This window comes from Emys orbicularis, chromosome 1 (assembly GCF_028017835.1).
Source record: "Emys orbicularis isolate rEmyOrb1 chromosome 1, rEmyOrb1.hap1, whole genome shotgun sequence".
In the NCBI taxonomy this organism is placed as follows: domain Eukaryota; kingdom Metazoa; phylum Chordata; order Testudines; family Emydidae; genus Emys; species Emys orbicularis.
Genome location: NC_088683.1, coordinates 10,294,483 through 10,319,571, shown reverse-complemented (window position 1 = coordinate 10,319,571; position 25,089 = coordinate 10,294,483). Strand labels below are relative to the sequence as shown.

At 40.5% G+C, this 25,089-nt stretch overlaps 1 protein-coding gene across 1 annotated transcript in view; it reads left to right on the top strand.

Annotated features, from left to right (window-relative positions):
- Positions 1 to 25,089, top strand: part of EXOC4 (exocyst complex component 4) — a 607,048-nt gene that overhangs the window by 6,242 nt on the left and 575,717 nt on the right. The window contains exon 2 of the mRNA XM_065409076.1: positions 20,667 to 20,856. Coding sequence (XP_065265148.1) covers positions 20,667 to 20,856 — 190 coding nt within the window. The remainder of the gene's footprint in view (positions 1 to 20,666; positions 20,857 to 25,089) is intronic.

Below are 25,089 nucleotides of genomic sequence, written 5' to 3'. Positions count from 1 at the left end.
AGCCCAGTACTTCTTGTCCTGTCCTCAGTGTTAAGGAGAATAATTTATCACACTCCTCTTTGTAACAACCTTTTTTGTACTTGAAGACTGTTGTCATGTTCCTCCCTCAGTCTTCTCTTCTCCAGACTAAACAAACCCATTTTTTTGTTGAGTGTTTCCTCTTCGGTTATGTTTTCTAGACCAGTGGCTCTCAACCTTTCCAGACGACTGTACCCCTTTCAGGAATCTGATTTGTCTTGGGTACCCCTGAGTTTCACCTTACTTAAAATCTACTTGCTTACAAAATCAGACATAAAAATACAAAAGTGTCACAGCACACTATTACTGAAAAATCGCTTACTTTCTCATTTTTACCATATAATTATAAAATAAATCAATTGGAATATAAATATTGTACTTACATTTCAGTGTCTAGTATATAGACCAGTATAAACAAGTCATTGTATGAAATTTTAGTTTGTACTGACTTCGCTAGTGCATTTTATGTAGCCTATTGTAAAACTAGGCAAATAGTTAGGTGAGCTGATGTACCCTCTGGAAGGCCTCTGTGTACCCCCAGGGTTGCATACCCCTGGTTGAGAACCACTGTTTTAGACTTTTAATCATTTTGTTGCACTCCTCTGGACTTTCTCCGTTTGTGCACATCTTTCCTGTACTGTGGTACCCAGAACTGGACACAATACTCCAGTTGAGGCCTTATTAGTGCTGAGTAGAGTGGAAGAATTACTTCTTGTGTCTTATCACACTCTTGCTAACACATCCCAGACTGATGGTCACGTATTTTTGCAACAGTATTACATTGTTGACTCATATTTGGTTTGTGATCCACTATAAACCCCAGATCTTTTTCTGCAGTACTCCTTCCTAGGCAATCGTTCCTTCTTAAGAGTAGTACTTTGCATTTGTCCTCATTGAGTTTCATCCTGTTTAATTCAAACCATTTCTCAAGTTTGTCAAAATCATTTTGCATTCTAATCCTGTCCTCCAAAGTGCTTGCAATTCCTTCCAGTTTGGTATCATCTGCAAACTTTATAACGGTACTCTTTATGCCATTATTTAAATCAGTTATAAAGATATTGATTAGAACTGGATCCAGGACAAATCCCTGTGGTACCCCACTTGACATACCCTTCAAGTCTAATTGTGAACCATTGATAACTACTCTCTGAGTACGGTTTTCCAGCTAGTTGTGCACCCACTTTATAGTAGGTTCATCTAGGCTATTTTTCTCTAGTTTGCTTATGAGAAGATCATGTGAGACAGTATCAAAAACCTTACTAAAGTTGAGATATATCATGTTCACTCCTTCCTCCCATCCATAAGGTTTGTTACCCTGTCAAAGAAGGATATTAGGTAGGCTTGGCATGATTTGTTCTTGACAAATCTATATTGCCTGTTACTTATTACCTTATTTTCTTCTAGGTGCTTATGAATTGATTGGTTATTTGCTCCATTATCTTTCTGGGTACTGAAGTTAAGATGACTGGTCTATAATTCCATGGGTTTTCCTTTTTATAGAAAGGTACTATATTTGCCCTTTTCCTGTCCTCTGGTATCCTGTCCTCCATGAGTTCTCAAAGATAATTGCTAATGGTTCAGAGATCTCTTCAGCCAGCTCCTTAAATATTCTAGGATGTATTTCATCAGGCCCTGCCGACTTGAAGAGCTCTAACTTGTCTGAGTAATTCTCAACTTATTTTTTTCCTATTTTAGCCTCAGATTCTACCCCATTTACTGTGATGTTAGTCATCCAATCGTTGCTAATTTTTTTGGTGAAAACTGAAACAAAAAAGACATTTAACACTTTGGCCATTGCTGTGCTTTCTATTGTTGTCTTTCCCTCCTCATTGAGTAATGGGCGTACCCGGTCCTTGGTTTTCCTTTTGTTTCTTAAATATTTATAAAATGTTTTCTTGTTATCCTTTATCTCCTTAGCTCGTTTAATCTTGTTTTGTGCCTTGACCTTTCTAATTTTTTCGCTACATGCTTGTGTTGTTTTTTATATTTATCCTTTGTAATTTAACTTAGTTTCCACTTTTTGGACGACTCTTTTTTGAGTTTCAGGTCATTGACGATCTGGTTGAGCCAGAGTATCCTCTTACCATACTTTCTATCTTTCCTACACATTGGTATAGTTTGCTCTTGAACCCTTAATGTCTTTCTAAAAACCCACCAACTCTCCAGAACTCTTTTGTTCACTTAGACTTGCTTCCCATGGGATCTTACCTACCAGTTCTCTGACTTTGCTAACGTCCATCTTCTTGAGTCCATTGTCTTTATTCTGCTGGTTTTCCCCCATACCATTCCTTAGAATCATGAACTCTCATTTCATGATCACTTTCACCCAAGCTACCTTCCACTTTCAGATTTTCAACTAGATCCTCCCTATTTACAATGCTTTTGTATTTTTTAAACATTGTGAAGTGCTTTGAGATCTTCCAATGAAAGATACTGTGAAAGTGCAAAATATTATTGTTGGAGACCAAGAGCCAGCTGTTACAGAGGTCTAATGTTAGTCCCATCCGCCTTCATACTGTTTCTTTAAAGTATAATGAATTGGATTGAGAAAATTCTGGTCAACTGATGCAAGACAATTTGGGGAATATTTTCTTATCTTGCAGAGGACAAACACGTGTATTTATATTGATTTTTCCTAACCTTTTGTTTTGTCTGTAGTTCGTTGAGGCAGCTTTTGTATTATGAAACAAGCAAGCTGGCATTTAGCAAATGCTATTTTTTGAGAGATCTTGTCAGATTTTTAGTTGGTGAATGTCTGCCTTTTATTTATTGTAAGACGTTTTTCTTTCCAATTAAAGGCTGCTGTTTTTAAGAAGTGGCCTTTAATAGCTGGTTTAATTGGGAAAACAATCTTTGGTTGTGACTTGATAAGACCTTATTGTAGTCTTGGTGCAAAGCTTTCACAAAGGCATACGTACGTGCAAACACACATCTGGATGTAAAGGAGAACTGAGGGCACAAGTCGAGATATAGCATGTTCCCAACTTTGTTGATAAAATGTGTGCTTCTATAGACGTAAATCTGAAAGCATAGTATTCTCACACATGAAATTCCTTTTCTCTCTCTCTCTCGCTCGCTATAAAATAAATACTCATTGGTCAGTACTTTTATTATTTTCAAAGTGAACTTTGCTGAATTCATTCTTACTAATGACCTGGCATTTGATCCTCTCTTTCTGTTTAAGGGCATAGAGCTGATGTCCCAATTCATGATTTATAGCAAGGAAGTCCAATATAGAGCTGTTGCACTCAGAGTAGCATGCTGGAACTCCCATATTCACCACTGTCAGCTCAACACCTGGAGGAACATCTGGAAGAGAAAGACTTTGAACTGGGGAAGGGTGGTCCCAGGCTGGAAGGTAATCCCAGCCTGTGTATTGAGGAACTGTAACCTGTTTGTACCATCTGTCAGGGTGAGACACTGCTTGATTCAAATCCTGCTTAGTTTGTAGAATTTAGACTGCAAATTTATTTTTGTTTCTTAAGTAACCAACTCTGATCTCTATGCCTGCTACTTAGAATCACTTAAAATCTATCTTTCTGTAGTTAATAAATCTATTTTATATTTTACCTAAAACAGTGGGTTTTGGCTGAAGTGCTTGGGAAATCTCAGCTCAAGTTAACAAGGGCTTTTGCATGTCCACTACCATTTTGTCAGAGTGGCGAACTTCTTAATGAACTTGCCTGCCCAAGGGACCCTTGAGCAGTATAAGACAGTACAGTCCTGGGGTCCAAGGCTGGGGAGCTGGAGGGAATTGGCTGAAGTCTCTCTATAGTTGGTTCATGAGTGGCTGGGAAATCATTCGTGTAACACAGTTGGATGTGTCCCTGCCCGTGGAAGTCTGTATAAGTGCAGTACTTGTCCGAGGTTTTCACCTTGACATCACCATCACAGTGTGAGAGGCAGCCCAGGTTGGCGTGGGACAGAGAACTCAGCGGTTCCACAGTTCAGGTTGCACCCCAGGAACCCCATCACAATAGCTTTTGTCCTCATTTCTTCTATCACAATTAGGATATAACGGTCACAAGAAATATAGCCCAATAATTCTGATCTGTATATGCTGCAACCTTTTGTAAATATCACAAGCGGTGTTCTAAAACATTTTTAAAAAGACCCTTTCTCCCAGTGTTAAGACCAGCAGCATGAAAGTTCACAGGATAAAAACATTTCTCTCTGTATATAATCTGTGAACTGAATTGTAAATAATAATTTAGACTTTCTGTATTGCCCTCCCTCCTGAAGGGATGCCAAAGCAATTTTATAGACTGTATACATAGATTGACCCTATACGAATCTGAACTAAAATGCAGCACTTACTCATCATTAAGCAATCACACTACACAGAAGCTTAGGACAGTGAGTGTGAAATGATACCTCGTCCAGCTGAACCTCCAAGGAATTTTGTTTGTAATACTTTGGCAGAATGCAGTATCCAGATTTGGGCAGCAGGCCACAACACTGGGATTAACAGCCTTACTCTTGCAAAACAATCAAGCAAAAAACGCAGTGGATTTTTTTAATGACAGATGGTCAGGAGGACAATGATTTTGCATCTTCAGAAGAGAATATCTCCCAACAGCACTGTGCCCCCTCTGCAGTGCTGAAGCTTTGGTTCAATCCTGGCACAAAAAGAAGCAAGCTAACTACTGCATCACCAGCGGTACTTCCTGTAGCACATAGTTAGACCTTGGAGAGCTCCCATCCAAATACTGACTTTGACCAACCCTGGAAATGAAGCAGTAGGTCATCTAATAAGCTTATAAATGCTTCTTCTGTTTTCATCTTTCAGATGTCTGATCTGAGTAGCATTGTACAGCTTTATTTTAATGGCTATGAAAAGATTCTGTCACTGATGGAAAATGCTGTTGCTTAATGAGCTTAACTTTTTCTTGGGTCTGAATCCATGTGACGTCCATTTGTGTTTGTTTTGGGATCCCTGATTAGTTGAAATTGGTATTTACAATTAGTAACTGGCTCCCTCTGAGGCGACTGAGATTGTTCTGTTCTATATAGGTTCGTATGCTAGCTTCATCACCATAGTACCTGCGTGCCTTTCAGTCATGCATTAAGCAGTGTGACTAACATCTGTCATATGTAGTTTCTTCTCGCTCTTATCCTCTCCCCAGGGGGATAACTGTGTGTGCAGTGCAGTGTTTTGTTTTTGGTAGGGTTTTGTTTTTGTTTAAATGTACACTCTGCTTGAGACATCTCAAGATGTTGAATTCTTGCTGCTAATGTAAGCTCCGTTGACTGGCATCAGGTCTGTCTGCTTCAGAATGTAGTATACAGATATCTACTGCTTTTTGCTAAATCAACCAGCCACTGGTCAAACTGACCTCTGCTGTCACAAATACTGGAGACACGAAGCTCTGGAGATGCATATTTAAGGGTCTGGAGACTATTTGGCTCTTAACCACTCAACTAAAGCCAAATTGCACAGATCTTCTAAGCTGATTTGGCTCTCAATGATCAAAGGTTCACAGTCATTTCCTGTTGGAAATGTTTAAACCTGTGTACAAGTAACAACCAAGATTAATAGAATCCAAAGAGATCAGAGAGAACCTTTTTTCTATATTCTAGTTTATTTTGTACAGTTATCAGCGCTTTGATTAGAGTCACTTTCTCTGTTTCTCTTTTATAATCAGTGAGTTAGTTCCCCTGATTCTTCAAGGTTCTAAGCACCCTCAGTTCCCATTGAGAGGGGTGATGCCATGAGGGCAGGGGACTGGACTCGGTGACCTCTCGAGGTCCCTTCCAGTCCTAGAATCTATGAATCTATGGTGCTCATGGTATTATGCTGTGGTTCTCAAACTTATTTGATTGGGCCCTCCTTCTTTGTGTCTGTAGTCATTTACAGGCCTCTGCCCCCACAAGTACATATACCAACACCCAGCTCTGAAGGCAGAGTGGAGAGCAGCGGCTGCTGGCCGGGCGCCCAGCTCTGAAGGCAGAGCAGCGCCAGCAGCAGTGCAGAAGTAAGGGAGGCAATGTGAAAAGTGATATTTGTCATCACTTTTCACAGCAGACTTATCGCACCATTGCCATCCTTACTTCTGCACTGCTGCTGCCACCCAGGGGCTGACAGTGGGAGCCCCGCCGCCTCCAGGTGAGGGATTGGGAGGGGAAGGGGAAGGGGAGCCTGAGCCCAGGCTGCCTCTTGGTGAAGAATTGTGGGCGGGAGGAGGAAGCAGAGCCCAGGTGGAGGGGCTCTGGCTGTCAGCCCCGGGGCAGTGCGGCTCTGGCTGTCCTCTTTATCCCTGCTTCCTGGGTGTGCATGCCCCTTCTGCATGAGCCCCAGCCATCTGGGGCTGACAGCCAGAGCTCTTAAAGAAAAAAACAAAACAAAAAAACCCCCCAAACCACAAAATTTGTACCTCCCTTGACACAATCCTGTGCCTGCCTTGGGAGGCCTGTCCCAAAGTTTGAGAACCGCTGGTATAATGGGATCAGGCCCTGTGTCAGATTCTACTGGGAGAAGATCTTTTATAGTTCCTTAGTCAATTTACTGTTTCCTGATATCGATACAGTGCTGATTTTAGTTACCTTCCTGCCAGCATCTCATTGTCTCCCAAAGGTGTATGTTTTATCTCTTGAACATTTTAACTTGTAATTTTCTCTCGCTCTTCATCTTAAACATTCATGTCACTGAATCCAGAATTTAATGGGAGCAATCAGTTAACCTGTGAAAATAATGAGAAAACATTTAGCTTGTTGCTGCTCTGTTAAACATCTTTTGGATTTTTTTGTTCCTTGAGTACCCTAGGTTATCTGTTGTTCCTTTAAAGAAGAAGTTTTTATGTAATTGTTTCAATGGGATTCTGCGGTAATTTCAGAACATGTATTATCAGCTTATGTGTTTTGAGGTTAATTACTGCTGGAAGCTGTAGATCAGTCCACCTGGGATTTATCTTTAAGGCAAAAATTTTCAATTATAAAATTCAAATAAGTCCTTTAGTTTCATGAAGCTTCGGAAATGTATGCCACAGTGTAGATAGCAGGCAGAAAATATAACACCGTTGATCCCAGGGTGCCTCACAAAATTGTGCCCTATTGAAATTCAGTTGCCTATAGGGTGTAGCCTACTGGCACACAAAACACTGCACAGGAGTGGTGGGGAGGGATTTGCTAGCTATGTGTACCAGGCAAACTGCTTTCCTTATTGGATCTTTAATGTCCACACAAAGAGGCCTGATCTTGTTTTTAAGGCTTTATCTGAAAGACCCCCCCTCCCCCCCCCGGACCATATTCTGATGTCTGTTCTCACAATGAGTTGGACTTGACTGTGAGAGTCATCCCCTCCAGTGGGACTAATTGTGGAATATGGTGCTACTCAACATGGATAAAGGATCCGCAATTAACTTGCATGGTCTTTGCTTTGCTCTGTCCGGGCCTGATTCTGGGAAGTGCATACCAATGCGGGTTCTAGACACCTCCCAGGATTAGATTCTTGTATTATGTTGTCCTTTCCAGGGTATTTACTTACAGTTAGTATCATTATTAAAGGACATCGTCACTAATTCGTGGCTTTTATGATTGTCCACTTATCCCTGAATCACCTCTTTGCTGTCTCCCATGGTGTCCCTCATGCATGGGAATAAATCCCAGTCAAAATCCATAAAGCCAGTGCCTTATTTCCTTCAGGATCCTCCTTAAAACTTGCCCCTTTGGTAATGCAATCAGCAGTCTGCAACCTTACAAGGCTGAGCATGTGGCCTGTTGTGATTACTGCCCTAAGTGGCTAAGAATTGTGCACCTCCTGTTATTGGGTTACTCTGTCTCCCCTGTTCTCCACCTCACCCCCTTGCCTATCTGTTGTGTCTCATCCACCCGTTATGTCTTTTACACTGTAAGATCTTTGTGGTAGGAACTGTCATTTTGTATAGGTTTATATAGTGCCTAGCCCAGTGAGGCCCCCTACTTGGTTGGCTTTTAGAGGGCTACTGCCATATACATGTTTAATAGTGGTGATAATGGTTTAAATTGAAATGATAAATAATTCCTGGAACTGGTCTGTGACTTTAGACATCAACAAGAGATGCACAGTTAGAAGTAAAATAATAATCCAAATAATTAATAATAGGGTTTCTTTTCACTCTGCTTTTATTATATACTGAAGTCTCTTTGGAGCTTTGCAGACATTTCCTGCACAGAGGAGACAGACTGTTCCTGGTATCCACAGTGCACCAGTTCAGAGAGTTTGTTGCTGGTAGCAACCGCTTCCTTCATTTCACTCCAGATGTTTTCTGTTGGCCTCAAATCAGGTGCCCATGTTGTCCAATGCACCACATTGATTTTGTTTATCTTCCAGAGGACTGTATACATTCTAATATGCACTTTGGGTGGTTGTTCTGGTGCAAAATAAAACTATCTTGTAAGTTTCCTTCCTGACAGGTTATTTTGATGCTTTATTGTTCTCAGTGTGCTGCAAGTGTACACGACACTTTATGAAACATAAAAAGGAAAAGGTCGCCATCCTAAATAATATTGACACTTAGCACCGAGTGCTTTTTATCTGTACATTTTGAAGGTGGGCAGTAAGCATTATTATCCCAGCTTTACAGCTAGGATAACTTGGGCACTTAGCTGTTTAAGGCCTGAACTAACTTTGATGGAAGTGGATGGTATCTACCTGTATCCTTTTAAAGTTCTGGCTTGCCCAAGCTATAGTGTAGTTATATAAGTCCAGCTACACTGCAGCTTCTATGGTGTTTTAACTGGGACAGTCACATTGTAGCTGGGTCTCCTGACTGTTTTGTAGCCATGTCTTGGAGAAAGCTAAGCCAAACTATTTTGAGTACTGAAGTAGAATGCGGACTTGACTCTACAATGTAGTGTCAAAACTAGAAATTGGGAGACTTAGCAAGGTATGCAACAGTACAGCAAAGAGCAATATGGAAACGGATGGCAGAGAAGCCTAAAGAACAATGTGGAGTGGAGTATTGTTGAGATCAGAGCTGTTTTCTTCATGCTCCCTAGTGATCCAATGCTCCATTCTCTTTATTTCCAACTAATTGAGGGGGTAATATGCTCTGAATCATTTCATAGATCTTTGTCTCCATGGTCAGCTGAACACCATGTGAATGTTTTACTTTTTCTATTTTTATTTTCCTGTGTACATTTGCAAACTTTTGAGGATAACTAAATTCAGGTGTCTAATTACATAATTTCTTTACAGTTTTAATTACTGCTAAGTAATGTTCCTGTTCTTTAATTCCAGGAGTTTACAGCAATATGGGGGACTGCTTAGTATACAAAATTAGTCAGAGTGGCAATTTTTCACTTCCATAAACTGCCAACACAGAAAAGTTGGAGTTGGAGAATCAAAACTAGTAATACTGTTTTACTTACTCAATATTTACAGCATCATCCATCTGGGAAACTCAAAGCCACTTACAAATATTTAATGAATTAAGCCTCCCAAATATTTAGGGATGTATTCTCACTCACTCACACGCACACGCACACGCATGCATGCATGCATAAACTGAGATACAGAGAAGTTAAGTAACTTGCCCAAGGTAGCACGGGCGGTTTTTGTTGGAGCTGTAACTTCCAGCTTTCTAACTGTGTACTTAAATTCTCAACCTTAAATGTTACATTAACATTCTTTTCTCCCATTGAATATCCTATATCTACTCTTGCAGCTATAGAGAGAGGAGCCCAAGTTGCACTAGGATAAATGGGACTCCATTGTGTGTTCAGGAGGATTTAGGGAGCCCATTAAGGGAGTCCGCCTCCTCTGTGTGCTACAGGGACGTTCTGGACGTTCCAGCCCAATGGGATTTCTGCAGTGTGCCATGGAGATGGAGTTGATGGATCCACCTCTAACTGGATTCTTGAACTACTGACTCCTGCGCAATAAGGGCTCAGGGGAAACTGGGAGGAGACGGGGAGAGGACTCACTCTCCTTTTGTGTCAAACTCACTTACCCAGGCTCTGTGTGGGGTGAGGGTGAAGATCTAGCCCTAAGGAATATTGAGCAGAAACACTTAGTATATCTTTTTCATGCAATTTTTTGGCATATCGATGTGCCCATGAGAAAGGAATGGGAACAATCTTACTAAGGTTTCTTGTTTATGTGGAAGCTTTTGGGAGTTCTCAGATACTGCAGGATGGGTGTCTTGGAAATGATATGTGTATAATGTATTCAGTTTTATGGATGCAGTTTCGCTCTTTCCCTCCAGCCTCTTGATTCTTCGTTTTAAGGCTCAGCGGCACCGATAGCCAGCAGGTGCTTTTTTGGCACAGCAGCATTATGAAAGCCAGCAATGTGGCTTTTGTAAACTTTCTGAGCAGTTTGTGTGAGCACAAAGTGGGGATGATTCTTAGGAATCTTAAATCTTGCTTTGTCTGTCTGTCTAACACCTATTATGGTCTGCAGTGTCCCTTTTTGTCACTAACATTTTGGTAGCTGTGATGTTAACGCCTACCCCAAGACAGGATCTCAGTTGAAGCTCAGAGTAGCAATTTGCCAGGGCCAGTGTATTTCCAAGTACTTTTTCTAGCTGATCATCTCTTAATATCTTTTTCTACTGCAGTAGTTATCTATTATGCTGCTGCATCACATGACAAATGAGTCTGTTTTCTCTTGCTGTTGAATAATAGGAGAAGCATTCAGTGTCATTTCTGTCATGGCTGTGAATAGGTGTTTATTGGCTTCTGAAGGAATTATGGGTTGTGTGGTGTCCTTGTTTTTAACATCTGCCAAACAGTGTGCTTTGGTCCTTCACAGCACAAATAGAAAGAGATGGTCCCAGCCCTGAAGAATTTACATCCTGGTTTTAGCTATAGTGCTACATGCAGCAGATGCAAATGTTAAGGAAGGGTTGGGGCAGGGCAGGACCAGGGTTTCATCTTGCTGTTACTCAGTATAGTCATGTACCTTCTTCCATTGCAGGTAATGTTTATTCAGTAACAGAGGCAAATGGCAAAAGCTATAACTTTGCAGTTGGACAATAATGTGACTATAATTAGTGCAGTCTGCTTGCACTGTTTACTCTTTAGCTGTCACTAAGGTAAATCCATTAATAAATTATGTTAAATGAAAGAGGGAACCTCCCCATAGCTCTTATCTAGTGTGTTGCATTTTCAAAGCATTGTAAATATCAACCATCATAGTACCATAGAAATATAGGGCTGGAAGGAACTTTGAGAGGTCATCAAGTCCAGGCCCATGTGCTGTGGCAGGACCAAGTAAACCTAGACCATCCCTGACATCTTTGTCCAACCTCGTATTTAAAAACCTCCAATGATGGGGATTCCACAACCTGGCTTGGAAGCCTGTTCCAGAGCTTGATTACCCTTATAGTTAGAAAGTTTTTCCTAATGTCTACCCTAAATCTTCCTTGCTGCAGATTAAGCTCATTTCTTCTTGTCCTACCTTCAGTAGATATGGACAACAGTTGATCACAGTCCTCTTTATAAAGAGCCCTTTATGTATTTGAAGACTGTTATCAGGTCCCCCCTTAGTTGTCTTTTCTCAAGACTAAACTTGCCCAGTTTTTTTTATCTTTCCTGATAAGCCAGGTTTTCTAAACCCTTTATCATTTTTGTTGCTGTCCTGTGGACTCTATCCAGTTTGTCCATCTTTCCCCAAGTGTGGCACCCAGAATTGGACAGTACTCCAGCTGAGGCCGCCAGTGCTGAGTAGAGTGGGACAATTACCTCCTGTCTCCTATATAAGACACTCCTGTTAATATACCACAGCATGATATTATCCTTTTCCCAGTTGCATCGCATTGTTGACTTGTATTCAAATTGTGATTCACTGTATCCCCCGATTCTTTTCAGTAGTATTACTATCTAGCCACTTATTTTCCATTTTGTAGGTGTGCATTTGATTTTTCCTTCCAAAATGAAGTACTCTGCACTTGTCTTAATTGAATTTCATCTTGTTGAATTCTGACCTATTCTCCAGTTTGTCAAGGTTGTTTTGAATTCTAAACCTGTCCTCCAAAATGCTCCTGTCCTCCTAATTAATGAAAATATTGGCTAGTATTGGACCTAGGACTGACACTGTGTGACCCCACTACACCTTCCCAGATTGTCAGCAAATCATTGATAAACTACTCTTTGAGTACAGTCTTTCAACCAGTTGTAGGCAATAGTATTCTCTATATTTAAGCTGGGAAGAATGCGGTACAGAAGTTAGGTGACTTGCCCAAGGCCACTTAGTGAGTCAATGGCAGAGACTGGTTTAAAGTGCAGATGTCTTTCATCCTTTCGCTCTTGGGGCCTGTTGCAGTGGCCTTGAAGTCAGTGGGAAAAATCTCATTGACTGAAGTGGTGTTTTGGACCAGGTCCTAAATGTCACTTTGGCCATTTTGGGGTAAAAACTAACCAGTTTGGAGGGATACTACAGTAATGAACCTTCTAAAAATGCCTAGAAGTCTCATAGGTTGGAAAAATGGATATGAGATCAAGTGCCTCCTACTGTATGAGCTAATGACTTCTCGGAGGTGTTTACACCCTCATCTCCCAGTGGTTTGAACCGTTGTTCAGTTGTTAACTATACTGTGAGTATCTCAGGAAAGCTTGACTTCACTAAAGTAGGTAGGTGCAGATAGAGACAAATACACTCTCAGAGCCTAATCGTGCCAAGCTATTTTTGGGAGGCACTCCACACCTTCATCTCTTAGTTTGTTCAGCACTATACGGAGCCTATAATTAAGGGAGACTCAGTCCCTGAGCCAAGGAGGCGAAGGTGCTGGCTGCCTCCCAGGAGTGGCAGAGATGACTATAATCCTCGGTTCATATGTGCGCTAGCAAAGAGCAAATTTCTTTCCCCCAATTTCACCCAGAGGGTCGTGGTTTCAAAAATTCTGTCTGATCAACAATACTGCTGGACTCTGCAAAGGCTTTAGTTCCCGCCTATGCAGATTATTCAGTTCAAACACTGGAAAGCACAGATGGAAAATTCTTCTTAGATCCTGTGATCACAAGAGGAAACCCTGCCTATCCTACTCAAATGAGTAATCCCATTGGACCCGATTCTGATCCCGATCTTATATATATATATATATATATATATATATATATATATATATATATATATATATATATATTTTTTTTTTTTTAAAGTGACTGTAAGTCACTGATTTCAGTGGTGGCAAGCAGGATTTGATCTTGGTTGTTTTAGTACATATATGTTGTATCTTTCATGACAGAAGGACTAGGCACATGTTCTAGAATGTTTGATTCTCTTGCAATGTTTTTTCTCCTACCTTGTCTTCCTTATGTGGAAGTGACTCTTGTTTGATCTGTATTACTCAACTATTAAAAAATCTTGAACGCCCAATTAATTTTTTATTACAGAATAAAAATGATAAAGATTCTGTACAAAGTACCATCCTGTCAGTCCGATTCTGATCCTGTGAGTGCTTGCTAACCAAGAGAAACGGGCACATACGTTACAGGTTTCTTATAGGAGGATCAGATTCTGTCTCAAAAAGATGAAAATTGCAAAAGCAAATTAATCTCCTCACCCTACAGAGTAGGCCATGAAGGATCCCAAATGAGTTCATACCCTGCATATATTTGGTATCTAAACTGACTTCTGTTCTTTGCAGCATCTCCATTTCAGATGCTTTTGGTCTCCAGCAAGTCATCAGTTGTACACTGTGATTTTTATAGCCCCACAACCCAAGCCCCGCAAGCACAAATCAGCTGACCCGGACCAGCCGTGGCCGGACCACATGTCTTTTATTGCAGTGTGTAGACATACCCAAATTGGCACAGGCACTTTCTGTTTGTTGTTATAGATTCTCTGTCTTTGGTGGATTAATGTTAAGTTGTCACAGAGGAAGTGGTTTGTTTAATGAATGATTAGAGAGAGGGTGGTTATTCAGTGCACAGGAAGAGGAAGTTGGTTCATGGTGTAAGTGGTAGAATGGGAGATGGGCCAATTAACACAGCAGCTTGAGCAGAGAACAGTCATAATTGTTTGCTCTAAAGCAATTGGAGGTGAGAAGTTGCACCAATATGGCTGTAAAAATGTATTTGAAAAGACTGTTGGATTTAAAAATTATATATGAATGTCTTTTCCAGATTATATATTTAAATTTTTTTTTTTTTTTTTGGAAATGACATTCACTGCTGCATCATGAGTTTAAAGTACTGACATGTTTGGCTTTAAACAGTTTGGTTTTTTTTAATTTATCTATGTAGACTGCGTCTCACCATCCATTAAAAAGGAGCCCATATCTCTTACTTGACAATTCTTAAATACGCAACCATGAAATAAATAACTCCTGTAAACCCCTCTCCTCGTCCAACCATTAATCCATAAGTCTGCATCAGCCAACAATAACCCAGCACCTAAAAATGTTGCTTGTTTATCTTTTACTGTTCCTTAACAATCAATCTCATATGCTGACAAGTTGGACAAACATCTGTTAGAGATGGTCTAGCTTTACTTGGTCCTCCCTCAGTGCGGGGGGCTGGACTTGATGACCTCTTGAGGTCTCTTCCAGACCTACATTGCTATGATTCCCTGATCAAAAATTTATGTATAGGGAAAGCGTGTTAGAAGGGATTTAAAATGCTAAGTATAAGAAAGTCCAACTACAAATAGTTTAACCGTGCACATGTGATCAATGTTGAAATAATTTACAAAAACTTATGGGCCTGACTGGTCAGTTACACTAAGGCCACTTTATGCTACTCTGACGTAAAGCGGCCTTAAAATATTAGACTACAGCAGTGTATTGGGGTACAAGCTTAGCTGAGAATTCAGAACAAAACCATTGTTTTCACTTTGGTTCCTCTGCAAAGACAGATAATTGTGTTTAAACTAGAATCCAGCACATGCAAGAAAAGCTTCTAGCAATATAAAATTTGCCATAATGAAGGAGATGATATTATATCAAGTCTGGTATTCTGCCTATCAGCGACCAATATCTATTGTTTCTGCAGAAAGCAAAAAACTCTCACAGTGCACCTGTCTAGTGGTATAATGCTCTTGGGCAATGCCGTATATGTTGTAGGGAGGAATTTGATTCTGACCCCAGGACTATTAGCTTATATTTTCTCATGAGTTTTCCTTTTTTTTTTTTTTTTTTTGAGGAAAATTAAGAATTTAAATGAAGTTGTTTGCAAAGGACTCTACTAAGCTCCGTAACTTGGTTAAAGGAATTTTTTCCTCTTCACTATGTGGCAAAGTGAAATGGTGCCAGTTGTTCTTCAGTAGGACTGTTTGGAAAATGAAATTTCTGTCTGACGGAGTATTCTAATATTTTTATATTTGTTTTTGTCTTGAAACAGGATAAAAAGTTAAAATATCCAACATTTTCTTAGAATAAAGTTTTGAAAAATTTCAATTCAGAATAGTTGAAATGAAAATGTTGACTTTTTTAAAATTATGGAATACCATTGTTCATTCAAAATGAAATTTTGTTTTGAATTGTCCTATAAAAATCAGAACATGTCATCAGAATCAACATTTTAGTCTGAAAAGTTTTGATTTTGATACATCTTCACATTTTTTCAGGAAACATTTTTGGTAGAAAATTTTTAATCGAGTGTCATCTTCAGCATTCATTGGTGAGAGAGAACTTTTGAGAAAATGTAGGCTTTGTGCCTAACTCTGAAAATGATCAAATTAGGGTTGGATTCTGATTTCTTCTGGTAGCTTCCTATAATTGGAAATTCTCTTCTAGAACACTTTGCCCCCTTGAGAATTTCACTCTGGGTTCTATGAGCTGGAGCATTCTGGTTGACTGCAGCTCTTTGAGGGTCATTGGTGAAGAGCTGTTCTCTGAGATAACTAAGCCAATTAAGGGCCTTAACGATTAGGATCAAGACTTTGAAATATACATGGAATATCCTGGGAAGGTTCTGATGTGTTCAGACTGTCAGTGTGCAGTATTGTTAATGTGTTCTTGGGCTGAGTGGTGGGCTTCTCTGTGTTGCATGAGCTGGGGTTTCAACGAGGCCTCTTCCCTCACCCCAGGTTGAGAGTGGTGCAGTGGTCTAACCTGGAGGTATGAGAACATGGATCACTGTCTTGCTCATCTCAGAGGAATGGGTGCAGTTTCCTGGCAAGTTGGAAATATTGTCATTTGCTGTCTGTGTGTGGAGCAGTGATGAGTCCAATAAAATCCTAAGACTGAGACATTGTACTACTTTGACAATTCAAGGGCAGAGGGCTTATATTTTGTGATCTTAGCTAAGGCACTGAACTAGGTTGGACTCTGTATTCACTTCCTGGCCGTGACCTTGGTCAAATAGTTAATCTCTGTGTACCGCTGTTTCCCACCTGTAATATGGGGATTGTAACACATCCTTTCTCCCACCATTTATTATTATTTTGTTTATTTAGACTGTAAACACTTTGGGGCTTGAACTATGTTACTATGTGTTTGTACAGCACCTCGCACAATGGCGCCCTGTTCTCAGTTAGAGCTTCTAGGTGCTACAAATTATTATAGAAATAAGAACAAATTAAGTTGAGAACATTGTGACCTGTTTGTGGTCTATTTATTAACAGAAAAAATGTCAAAAGGAGTTGAATAAATTTATTTGTGCGAATGGTAACAACAGTATCTGTTGAAAAGGATAAATTTAGATGGGCATCGCCATATTGCATTCTGGTGACATAGAAGCCTGTGGTATCTCCTGACCTCACTAAGACTTCTGTAGTCTAATCATTACTCATTAACTCTTTTAACGTAGTGCATGGCTTCTGAGAGCGGCATTGGTCCAGTTTTGATCTGTACCTCTCCTGTAGGATACAGACACTTTGTTTTTTTTGCTGTGCAAATGTCTAGTGGTTTTTAACAAGCTACTTACTTTCTCATGGTGGGCAGTTAAACTCTGTTATGAGGTCATAAACACCTGGTCTGTGTTTCAGGTCAATATTTTTTTAAAAGTAGGATGAATGTGAAGGGAATTTATTAAAAAAAAAAAATCTGTTAAACTGGGAGCCTGCTGTAGCATGTAAAATGGGATGCAGGTGTGTCCTCTAGCACCACAGTGATGTTCTTTTAATCTTCTGGAAGAGTCTGTGGCACTGCTGTTCTAAGTTATTAGCATTGTAGACAGAGAGATAAAAATCAAAATTATATAAGCTAAAGATGGAAGAGGACCTGTGAGGTCACCTACTCCATCTCCCTGTGAACATAATATTTTTGAATGATTTTTATTGTGTGAAGGGAAGCTAAAAGAACAACCATGAAATAAGAAAAGGAATCAAAGGTAAGTAGACTATAAAGCAATAGTCATCATACCACACAAGATTTAAACTACAACCCTTTATAGTCAAGGGTGTTGAGAGACGTGGCCAACTTGGCTTAGCATCAGAGACCCCATATCCTGTTTGAGTGCTCCTCTCATCTATAACATAGGTTAGAGAGAATTGGCGAGCAATATCTTTCAATCTCACACTGAAGCACGGTACAATGATTCCCGAAAAGGGTGTCTCATGATATGAAGGAAAGTACTCCCGTCATCATCACTCAGCAGTTCTCCACAAATACAACTTATATTCTTCCCCATAAACTATCAATAGAGTACATTTAAAAAACCAAACAAACCAGCCCTTGAGCCTTACTGCCTCTATTTATTTTGCATGGAAAGGATGCAGATTTTACCCTTTAATCTTATGGGCAACTAAAGTGTGCCTCCTATAACTTGCATGCTTAACACACATTATTAACCTTTATCTAAGGTACTTATATGCCCCCCATCACCATAGTATCTCAGAGCCTCACAGTCTTTAATATATTTATTATCCCAGTACCCCTGTGAGGTAGGGAAGTGCTATTATCTTCACTTTATAGATGGGTAGCTGAGACACAAAGAAGTTAAGTGACTTGCCCAAGGTCATGCAGAATGTCTGTGGCAAAACAGACACTCCAACCCAGGTTTCTCATGTCCTAGGCTGGTGCCCTACCCACTGGACCGTTGTCCCTCTAAACTTCTCCATGACTTTCTATGTTATACAGCATCTAGGAAGTACTGGTGTACAATTCTTTCAGCAGTTTTATTATCCAAAGCTTTATAGTCTTCTGCATAGCCTTATTTCCAATGGCTTCCCTATTCTGTAAAAAAACCTTGCTGTGGCCAGTTTGAGAAGTGATTAAAAAAATAATGTAAGGGTGGTGGTGGGGTTCATAGGCACTCCCAATCATTCATTTATATCTACACAAAACCTTGCCCACTGAGTTCCACAAAACATCCTGTTGACAAAAGAAAGCAGAATGAAGCAAATGGAGCTTAGCTGAGGTGGGGGCCCATTGTCTAGGAAGCGGCGAAGGTGCTCGTTTACCGCCTTTCCATTCATGGGATCTCAGCTGATCCGTTTGCATTTTTCAGTCAAGGAGAGGGTCCCTTTCACCATCCGCAGCTATGCACTATTTTGAAACCAATTCTGCTGATAGGAGTGAGAGCATTACAAAATAAAGGAGGCTTGTAGGGTACAAATAATTCTGTGTTAGACCCGTTGTCATTACTATTGAAAGAGGTGTGGAATGAGTAACAGTTTTTGAAAGCGCATACGTCCTGTCCGTGGCTATTTTGCAGGGGTTAGCGTTTCAACTTACTGCCCTGCTATGTGGTTTTCCTAGAATATACCATGTGTGTAGGATTTGTTTCTGCTGCTCTCCTCAGAGGAAGGCAGCAGGATAAGAGCTGTATAATTGCAACCTCTTTTTTTCTTGCCAAGTCCTTGGTGGTCTAAAAATACTACCTCTTGGTTTTAAGATCCCCTTGCTGTAGTCTTGGGACAGTTACATCACTTGAGGTGTTTTTTAAAAAGGAGAGAGGGCGCAACTGCTGTTTGCTTTCTCTGAAAGGATGGGGTAAGGGAAATGGAAGCTTTGGCCCCATCTTTGCTGGCAGTAACTTTCTCTTAGGGGTAGGGAGAGTGTTTCCTGTATATATTTTTAGTGCTTTGTCCAGTCTTGTTTTAGATAACTCAAACAATATGGTTTCTACCACTTTCCTTAAGAGACTATTTCACAATCTAGCAGATCTTGTTAGGCAATTTTTCTTTAATATTTAGCCTATGTTTTTTTCCTTACTCCTAGTTACTGAAGTTACTGTCTTGTTACACCCTGAATAGAGTTTCTCTCTCATTGGTGTTTTCACCTTCCAAAGATGTGTAGACAGGTCTCTTACCTTCCTGTCAATCCTGCTGTCCCTATTGCTGCCAGATGACAAGTCAATTTCCCCAATAACTGGTTGCATTTTCTTACTTCTATTATTTCCAGAGGTACTGGTTTTAGTTTTTGTCTAGACTTCATTATTTTAACAAGTCCAAAGTGAAAGCCAAATTGTACAGTAGTAGGGAGCAGCAGCATTCAGTGATTTCCCGCGCCCCCCCCCCCCCCCCCCTTCAAACCACTTGGCCTGCTGCTCTGAACTATTTGAGTAGCCCTGGCAAGGAATTGATGAGCACTTTCACTCCTACAGCTTGGTTATTTGTATTCTGCTTTTAGAGTTGAGAGTGAGGGTCATTCTGGAGTTGTGTGCTGTGTCTTAAAAGGTGTAAGCCTCTGTCATCACATGTGTACTAGGCTCCCTGTAATATACTTCCAGATTTTCAATTCTGTAGAGTCTCGGGCTTAAAATTTTCAAAAGCAGTTAGTGATTTTTGGATACCTCAATTTTTGTATGCACAATCTGTGACACTTTAAAGAGTGTCATTTTCAGAGGGTGGGCACACAGCACTTCCTGAAAGTCAGGTCTATTTCAGGTTTCTCAAGTTGGACACTCAGACTCACTCTGCAATTAAAATAGTTCAAAATTCTTAGTCGTGTTTATAGCCCTCACATACCACAGTATGAGAACCTAGATAGATACATTCTATGGGTTTAGTGGGGGCTATATGAAGTGTGCCTGCGGTTCCTCCTGGTTATGAAGATACACCCAGTCGGTCAGTTGCTATCTCGCTACTAGGGTAGTTTAACTCTCTCCAGCGAAACCAAAAATTCCAGCTCTTCCAGGGTAACAAAAAGTGACATAGAAATCTAAATGAAAATTCAAACCCTTCTCTTTCTGGGTCACAGCCCTCCCTCAGGGGTCTGTTTCAATATTCATCCCTCTCCAGGGTATAACAAATGTTACCCTAAATGCCAAAATTTTTACAAACAAATGTTATAGTTATGATCTGTTAAAATCTGGCTATTGATCGTGATTATCCAAAGCCATGTCCTGGTTATCTTGGTGGGCCTTTTTAGTAATGTCACATCTCTGCACCAATTCCCCAATTCTTCTTGTTGGAAGAAAATCCCTATGACTCTTATGTAAAATGGGTGGGAGAACATAGAACAAAGAATTGGGGGCTGGGGAGAGGGGAGATTTTTCTTTCCCACCCCAGTTTCATTCCATTTCACCAGCCTGACTGGTGACCAGGTAATGGCTTAATGACTGATTAGTGGCAATGAGAAAAAATACTTAAAAATAAAACTCTTAGAAGCAAGGAAGATAATAAAGGAAGCTAAAAGATCTGTGTCTCGTGCAAAGAACTGTTGTTACTGGATCTCAACTAAACTTTATACAAACATGTTTACCAGAGGTACTCTTCAGTCAATGGCATTTGAAGAATAACATAGTGGCTGCTTTCCAGCCCATGGTGTACTTCAGATTTAAGAGTTCCTGTGCTGGTAAATCACCTCTAAACATTGCCATTGTTTTGACCTTGTTGTTAGGACTCTCTCCACCAGTGATGATGTCGAGGACAGAGAGACTGAGAAGGGCCGTCTGGAAGAAGCTTATGAGAAGTGTGACCGGGATTTGGATGAACTTATTGTTCAGCACTACACGGAGCTCACCACAGCTATCCGCACGTACCAGAGCATCACGGAGCGAATCACCAACTCCCGCAACAAGATCAAGCAGGTGACAGGGCAGGCAGCACTATGTCTGGCATCTCTCTCTCTCTCTCTCTCTCTCTCTTTCCCCCCTGCCCCCACCAGAAAAGGCTTCATGTGTTCAAATCTGTTTCTGCATTGCATTTCCACCTTTGCCCTTGTTCCTGTCCCTTTTGTGTTAATATAAAATTGACGTATCAAGGTTTTCATTCAACCCTTACTTCTCTAGTCCTGTCTCCCTTCTACTTGATATCATTTGGTGCTGAACCAAATATTGAATGGGGAAGATGCCATTACCTGCCAGCTTTGAAACTACCATCAGAGTTATTTAAATAGGTCAGATTCTCAGCTAGTGTAAATCAGTGAGGACCTGGCCTGATTTGTTACTTGACCCAGCAGCAGATCACCCAAATCTATACAGCTAAAACCTCTCCCATCTAGTCTATTCTGGTTCTTCTGTTGTGCCCATCAGGATGGTCTCTGATCACCTGCCACCTAGGTCATCTCAGTGACTCATCAGATGTCCACTGGCCCATTGAATATGAATTTTAAGGTCATTTGCATAATCAACTCTTGAGCTGTGCCTCCTGGTGTTCCTATATTTTGAATACTGTATTGTCCTAAAATTTATTACTACTCTTGTAAATAACAGTGGCACTCCTAGCACTGGTGAGGGCTTACTCTTTGCTGTTCTCTACCCCCAGTTCTGATTATTATCCCAGTTGATGAATTCACCACTCTCCCAGCCCTTGTTTACTTTGTCTGTGGATTGCTGTACTTAAGCCTTGCATGCCAGGTACATAAATTGTTCCATTGTCTGCCTAGCGCCATGGAGATCATGACTTGAAACCTTTCAGAGCAGTGCTCCAGAAGCAGTAAGCTATGACCCTTCTGAGGCAGCACACTGACCCTTCTGGTTTTTCAAATTCATTTAGCATTTTCAAAGCGAATGAGACCTCTCTGATCCCTTCAAGGGGTAAGAGTTCATTCTAAGGATTTATGTACAAAGCCTGGCTCTGTGAAGGCCCAGATCAATAATCTTAAACTTGAAATAAACTATAGCCCGTTTTCACCAAATATGCTAAGCTTTGCAGAGGTCAAAAACAATCGTATAGGGACAATGACATTCCCATCTAAACTAATCACTATGGGGGGTGAAGGACCTTTGGATATTTATGTTTTCTGATTAGCTTTAGTCAACATGTATTGAAGGAACTTTGCCCTAATCTCATGCGAGGCACCAGATATGATGCTAGACTCTGTGCCATTAGTCTATATTATGCTGTCAAGCTTTCCATTTTGATGTTCCTCTCCTTTGTTATGGGTGGATGTTCATATTGCAACAAACTTGGACAGAAACATTTGTGCAAAAGCAAAATGCTTTGTCTGGGTTTAATAATCCAGATATCTATGTTTGTGAAACAACTGTTTTTTTCAGCTCATATTTGTCCAGGCACTGAATCTTGTGGGGATGTGTCAGGGCCTGATTCTGATCTCATTTATACGGGTTTTACGCCCATATAATCCCATTGACTTAAATGGCATTACAGGGTCATGACAGAGGGAAAGATGGGGCTGAGGAGGAATATGGTGTTCCTTAAAATACATCTTCAGGTGTTCACTCTATCATCTTTCATATCTCTCCTCCTGCCTACCAATGCTAACCTCAAAAATGCTGCTATCTGCTTCTTAAATTAACAGGGAAAAATGAAAAACTTCTCAAGGCAAAGCCGCTCTCTGGATCACTCGTCTGTTTTGTGCTCGGACAAGGACATCAAGTTTCAAACATTTCATTCATTTCCGTAGACTGTTTGGCCTTTCTTAAAGTGGCCATCATTTTGTAAAAGGCATCAACACTGCCACTAAGGCTAAGATGATACTGTCTAGTTTAAGGGCTTGTCTACACTACCCACCGGATTGGCGGGCAACGATCGATCCAGCGGGGTTGATTTATCGCGTCTCGTATAGACGCAATAAATCGACCACTGAGCGCTCTCCCGTCGACTCCGGTACTCCACCAGAATGTGGAGCGCAAGCGGAGTCGACGGGAGAGCGTCAGCTGTCGACTTACTGCAATGAAGACACCGCGGTAAGTAGATCTAAGTACGTCAACTTCAGCTACGCTATTCACGTTGCTGAAGTTGTGTATCTTAGATCGACCCCGTAGTGTAGACAAGCCCTAGGATACACAACAGGGCCTGTGCCCAACAAGGGCTGTGTATGGCATTCAGTTTTTCTCTGCTGTTGAGACAAGTTACGGAGCACAAAATTGTTGAGGTTTTCCCAGTGTCTGAAGATATTTGAAGGAGAGTCTGTTGGGTCCTGTGCCATCTAGAACCTTATCTTTGAAGCGGGGCTTTCATGTGTACACTTCAGAGCATGGTGCTGTTGTATGTTAATTGACTCTATTAGCTGTTGTCTTTCTTTTGGTCCATCTGTATGTTTCAGGAAGTCTCATCACTTCATCCAAAGGAGGATAGAAGGGAAAAGGGTGCAGCTGAAGCATTGTTGTAGGGCCTTAAAGACTCTCTAACTTGAAAATAAATCCAAGGGCCTCTCTACATTTGTAATTCAGTGATGTTAGAGTTCTGCCTAAGAAAGGCTTGGGCCCTAAATAGTCATAGTTTATCACTGAAACCAGATAACTGGCGTAAATGCTGTGTGTGAAGTGGTGGTTAATTGCTTACTGATTTTAAGGCACTTAAATGATTATCCATTTATGGCATGCAAGAAAAATTGGGTTGTACTGACCTTATCCCAGGAACTTAAGAAAGTTGGCAGACTTGAAAACAGGGTGAGATTAGTAGTTCTGGCCTGTGCCTAAAGTGCAGAGATGTTCCTGATTCCTGTCGATAGGAATGTGATAGAAAAGCAAGAACTTCTTTGACAATCTGCAAGAGATGGCTTGAGATTTTTAGAACAAAGTGAATGGCAGGCATTGCACTGTTTTTTCTGCGTGTTATAGTGTCATGATGTGTAATGTAGATGCTGAGCTGAATTTTATCCTACTTACAATCCATTTTGATATTCTTTCAGGCATCTCGTTAGATAAACTCCATCTCTTGCTAACAAATCTGGTGTCACCTGATTTGACCAGGGTCTCGGGGGGGGGGCATGCTGAGATTGCTCAATCAGGGCAAACTGCAAAGAATGGGGCAGACAATCCCCAAAACTGGAGGTTATTTCTAATACTTAGATTTACCAATCCAGCAACAAAACAGCTTCTACAATACCTTACTGATTACTCAGAAGCCAGAAATACAGTTCCCTTAAAGCAACCCAGCGTTGTGCTCCCACCCAGACAGCCACGTCAAATACGATGAGGATTACTGAAAATCTTGTTCATCATATAAAAAGTTCTATCAATCCCAAAAGTTTGGACACATTACCCACCAACTTAATGAATACTTCAGATCTTACCCAATTGGCGTAAGAGAGAGTCCGTATTGGTTAAAAGATCATTATATACCTACAGATACGAATAAAGTTCTTGGGTCAGTTCATGGTAGAGATGGTGAGCTTCAGAGTTGCAAAAAGTTCTTTCAGAATTAGTTCCATAGGTCATAGTTCAATGGCCAATATCAGGGTGACCCAGTCTGAAGCTGGCGACCTCAGTCTTGCGACTCAAACTTCCCCTGATGAAGCTTAAGCAGATCTGAGGTAACAGGCCCAAGACCCAAGAGTTCTTTTCATAGATCCCCGGCAGCCTCTTGACAGCAGGCATTCCTTGGGTACAGCATTGTGGCTTTGAAGTAGAATCACCTATTTCCTATGTATACACAGGTAACTAGTTGCATTCATCAGCATAAGGTAATTATCCATTAAGCAGTTCATAGACAGTTTACTACAAACTTCAAAGAGAAATATAGACAACGAAATTATTACACTCTAGTTTCATCTAAATGTTAATATTCCCTTTTGATCTGTGAATCAATGGATATAGTAACTGACAGGAACCGTCTGTTTACATGGTTAACATCTAACAAGATATAAGTAAACACATACAATCCATATTAACTCTAATTCTCTAACAGTACAGGTTCACATTTCAAACCTCAAGTCTATGGCTATGTTAGCTATTTATAAGAAATAGTCCTAATTACCATCTGTATACTTTTCTAATATGTCTTTAAAGATTGAATTTGGGTCATTTAGCCTGCTAGTTGCTTAACCCTTTTTGGTTTAATGTCACACCTGAGCTACTGGGTTAACAGGGATCCTCCTGTATAGTCCACTTTCATAAAATGAAGAAACAACTAGA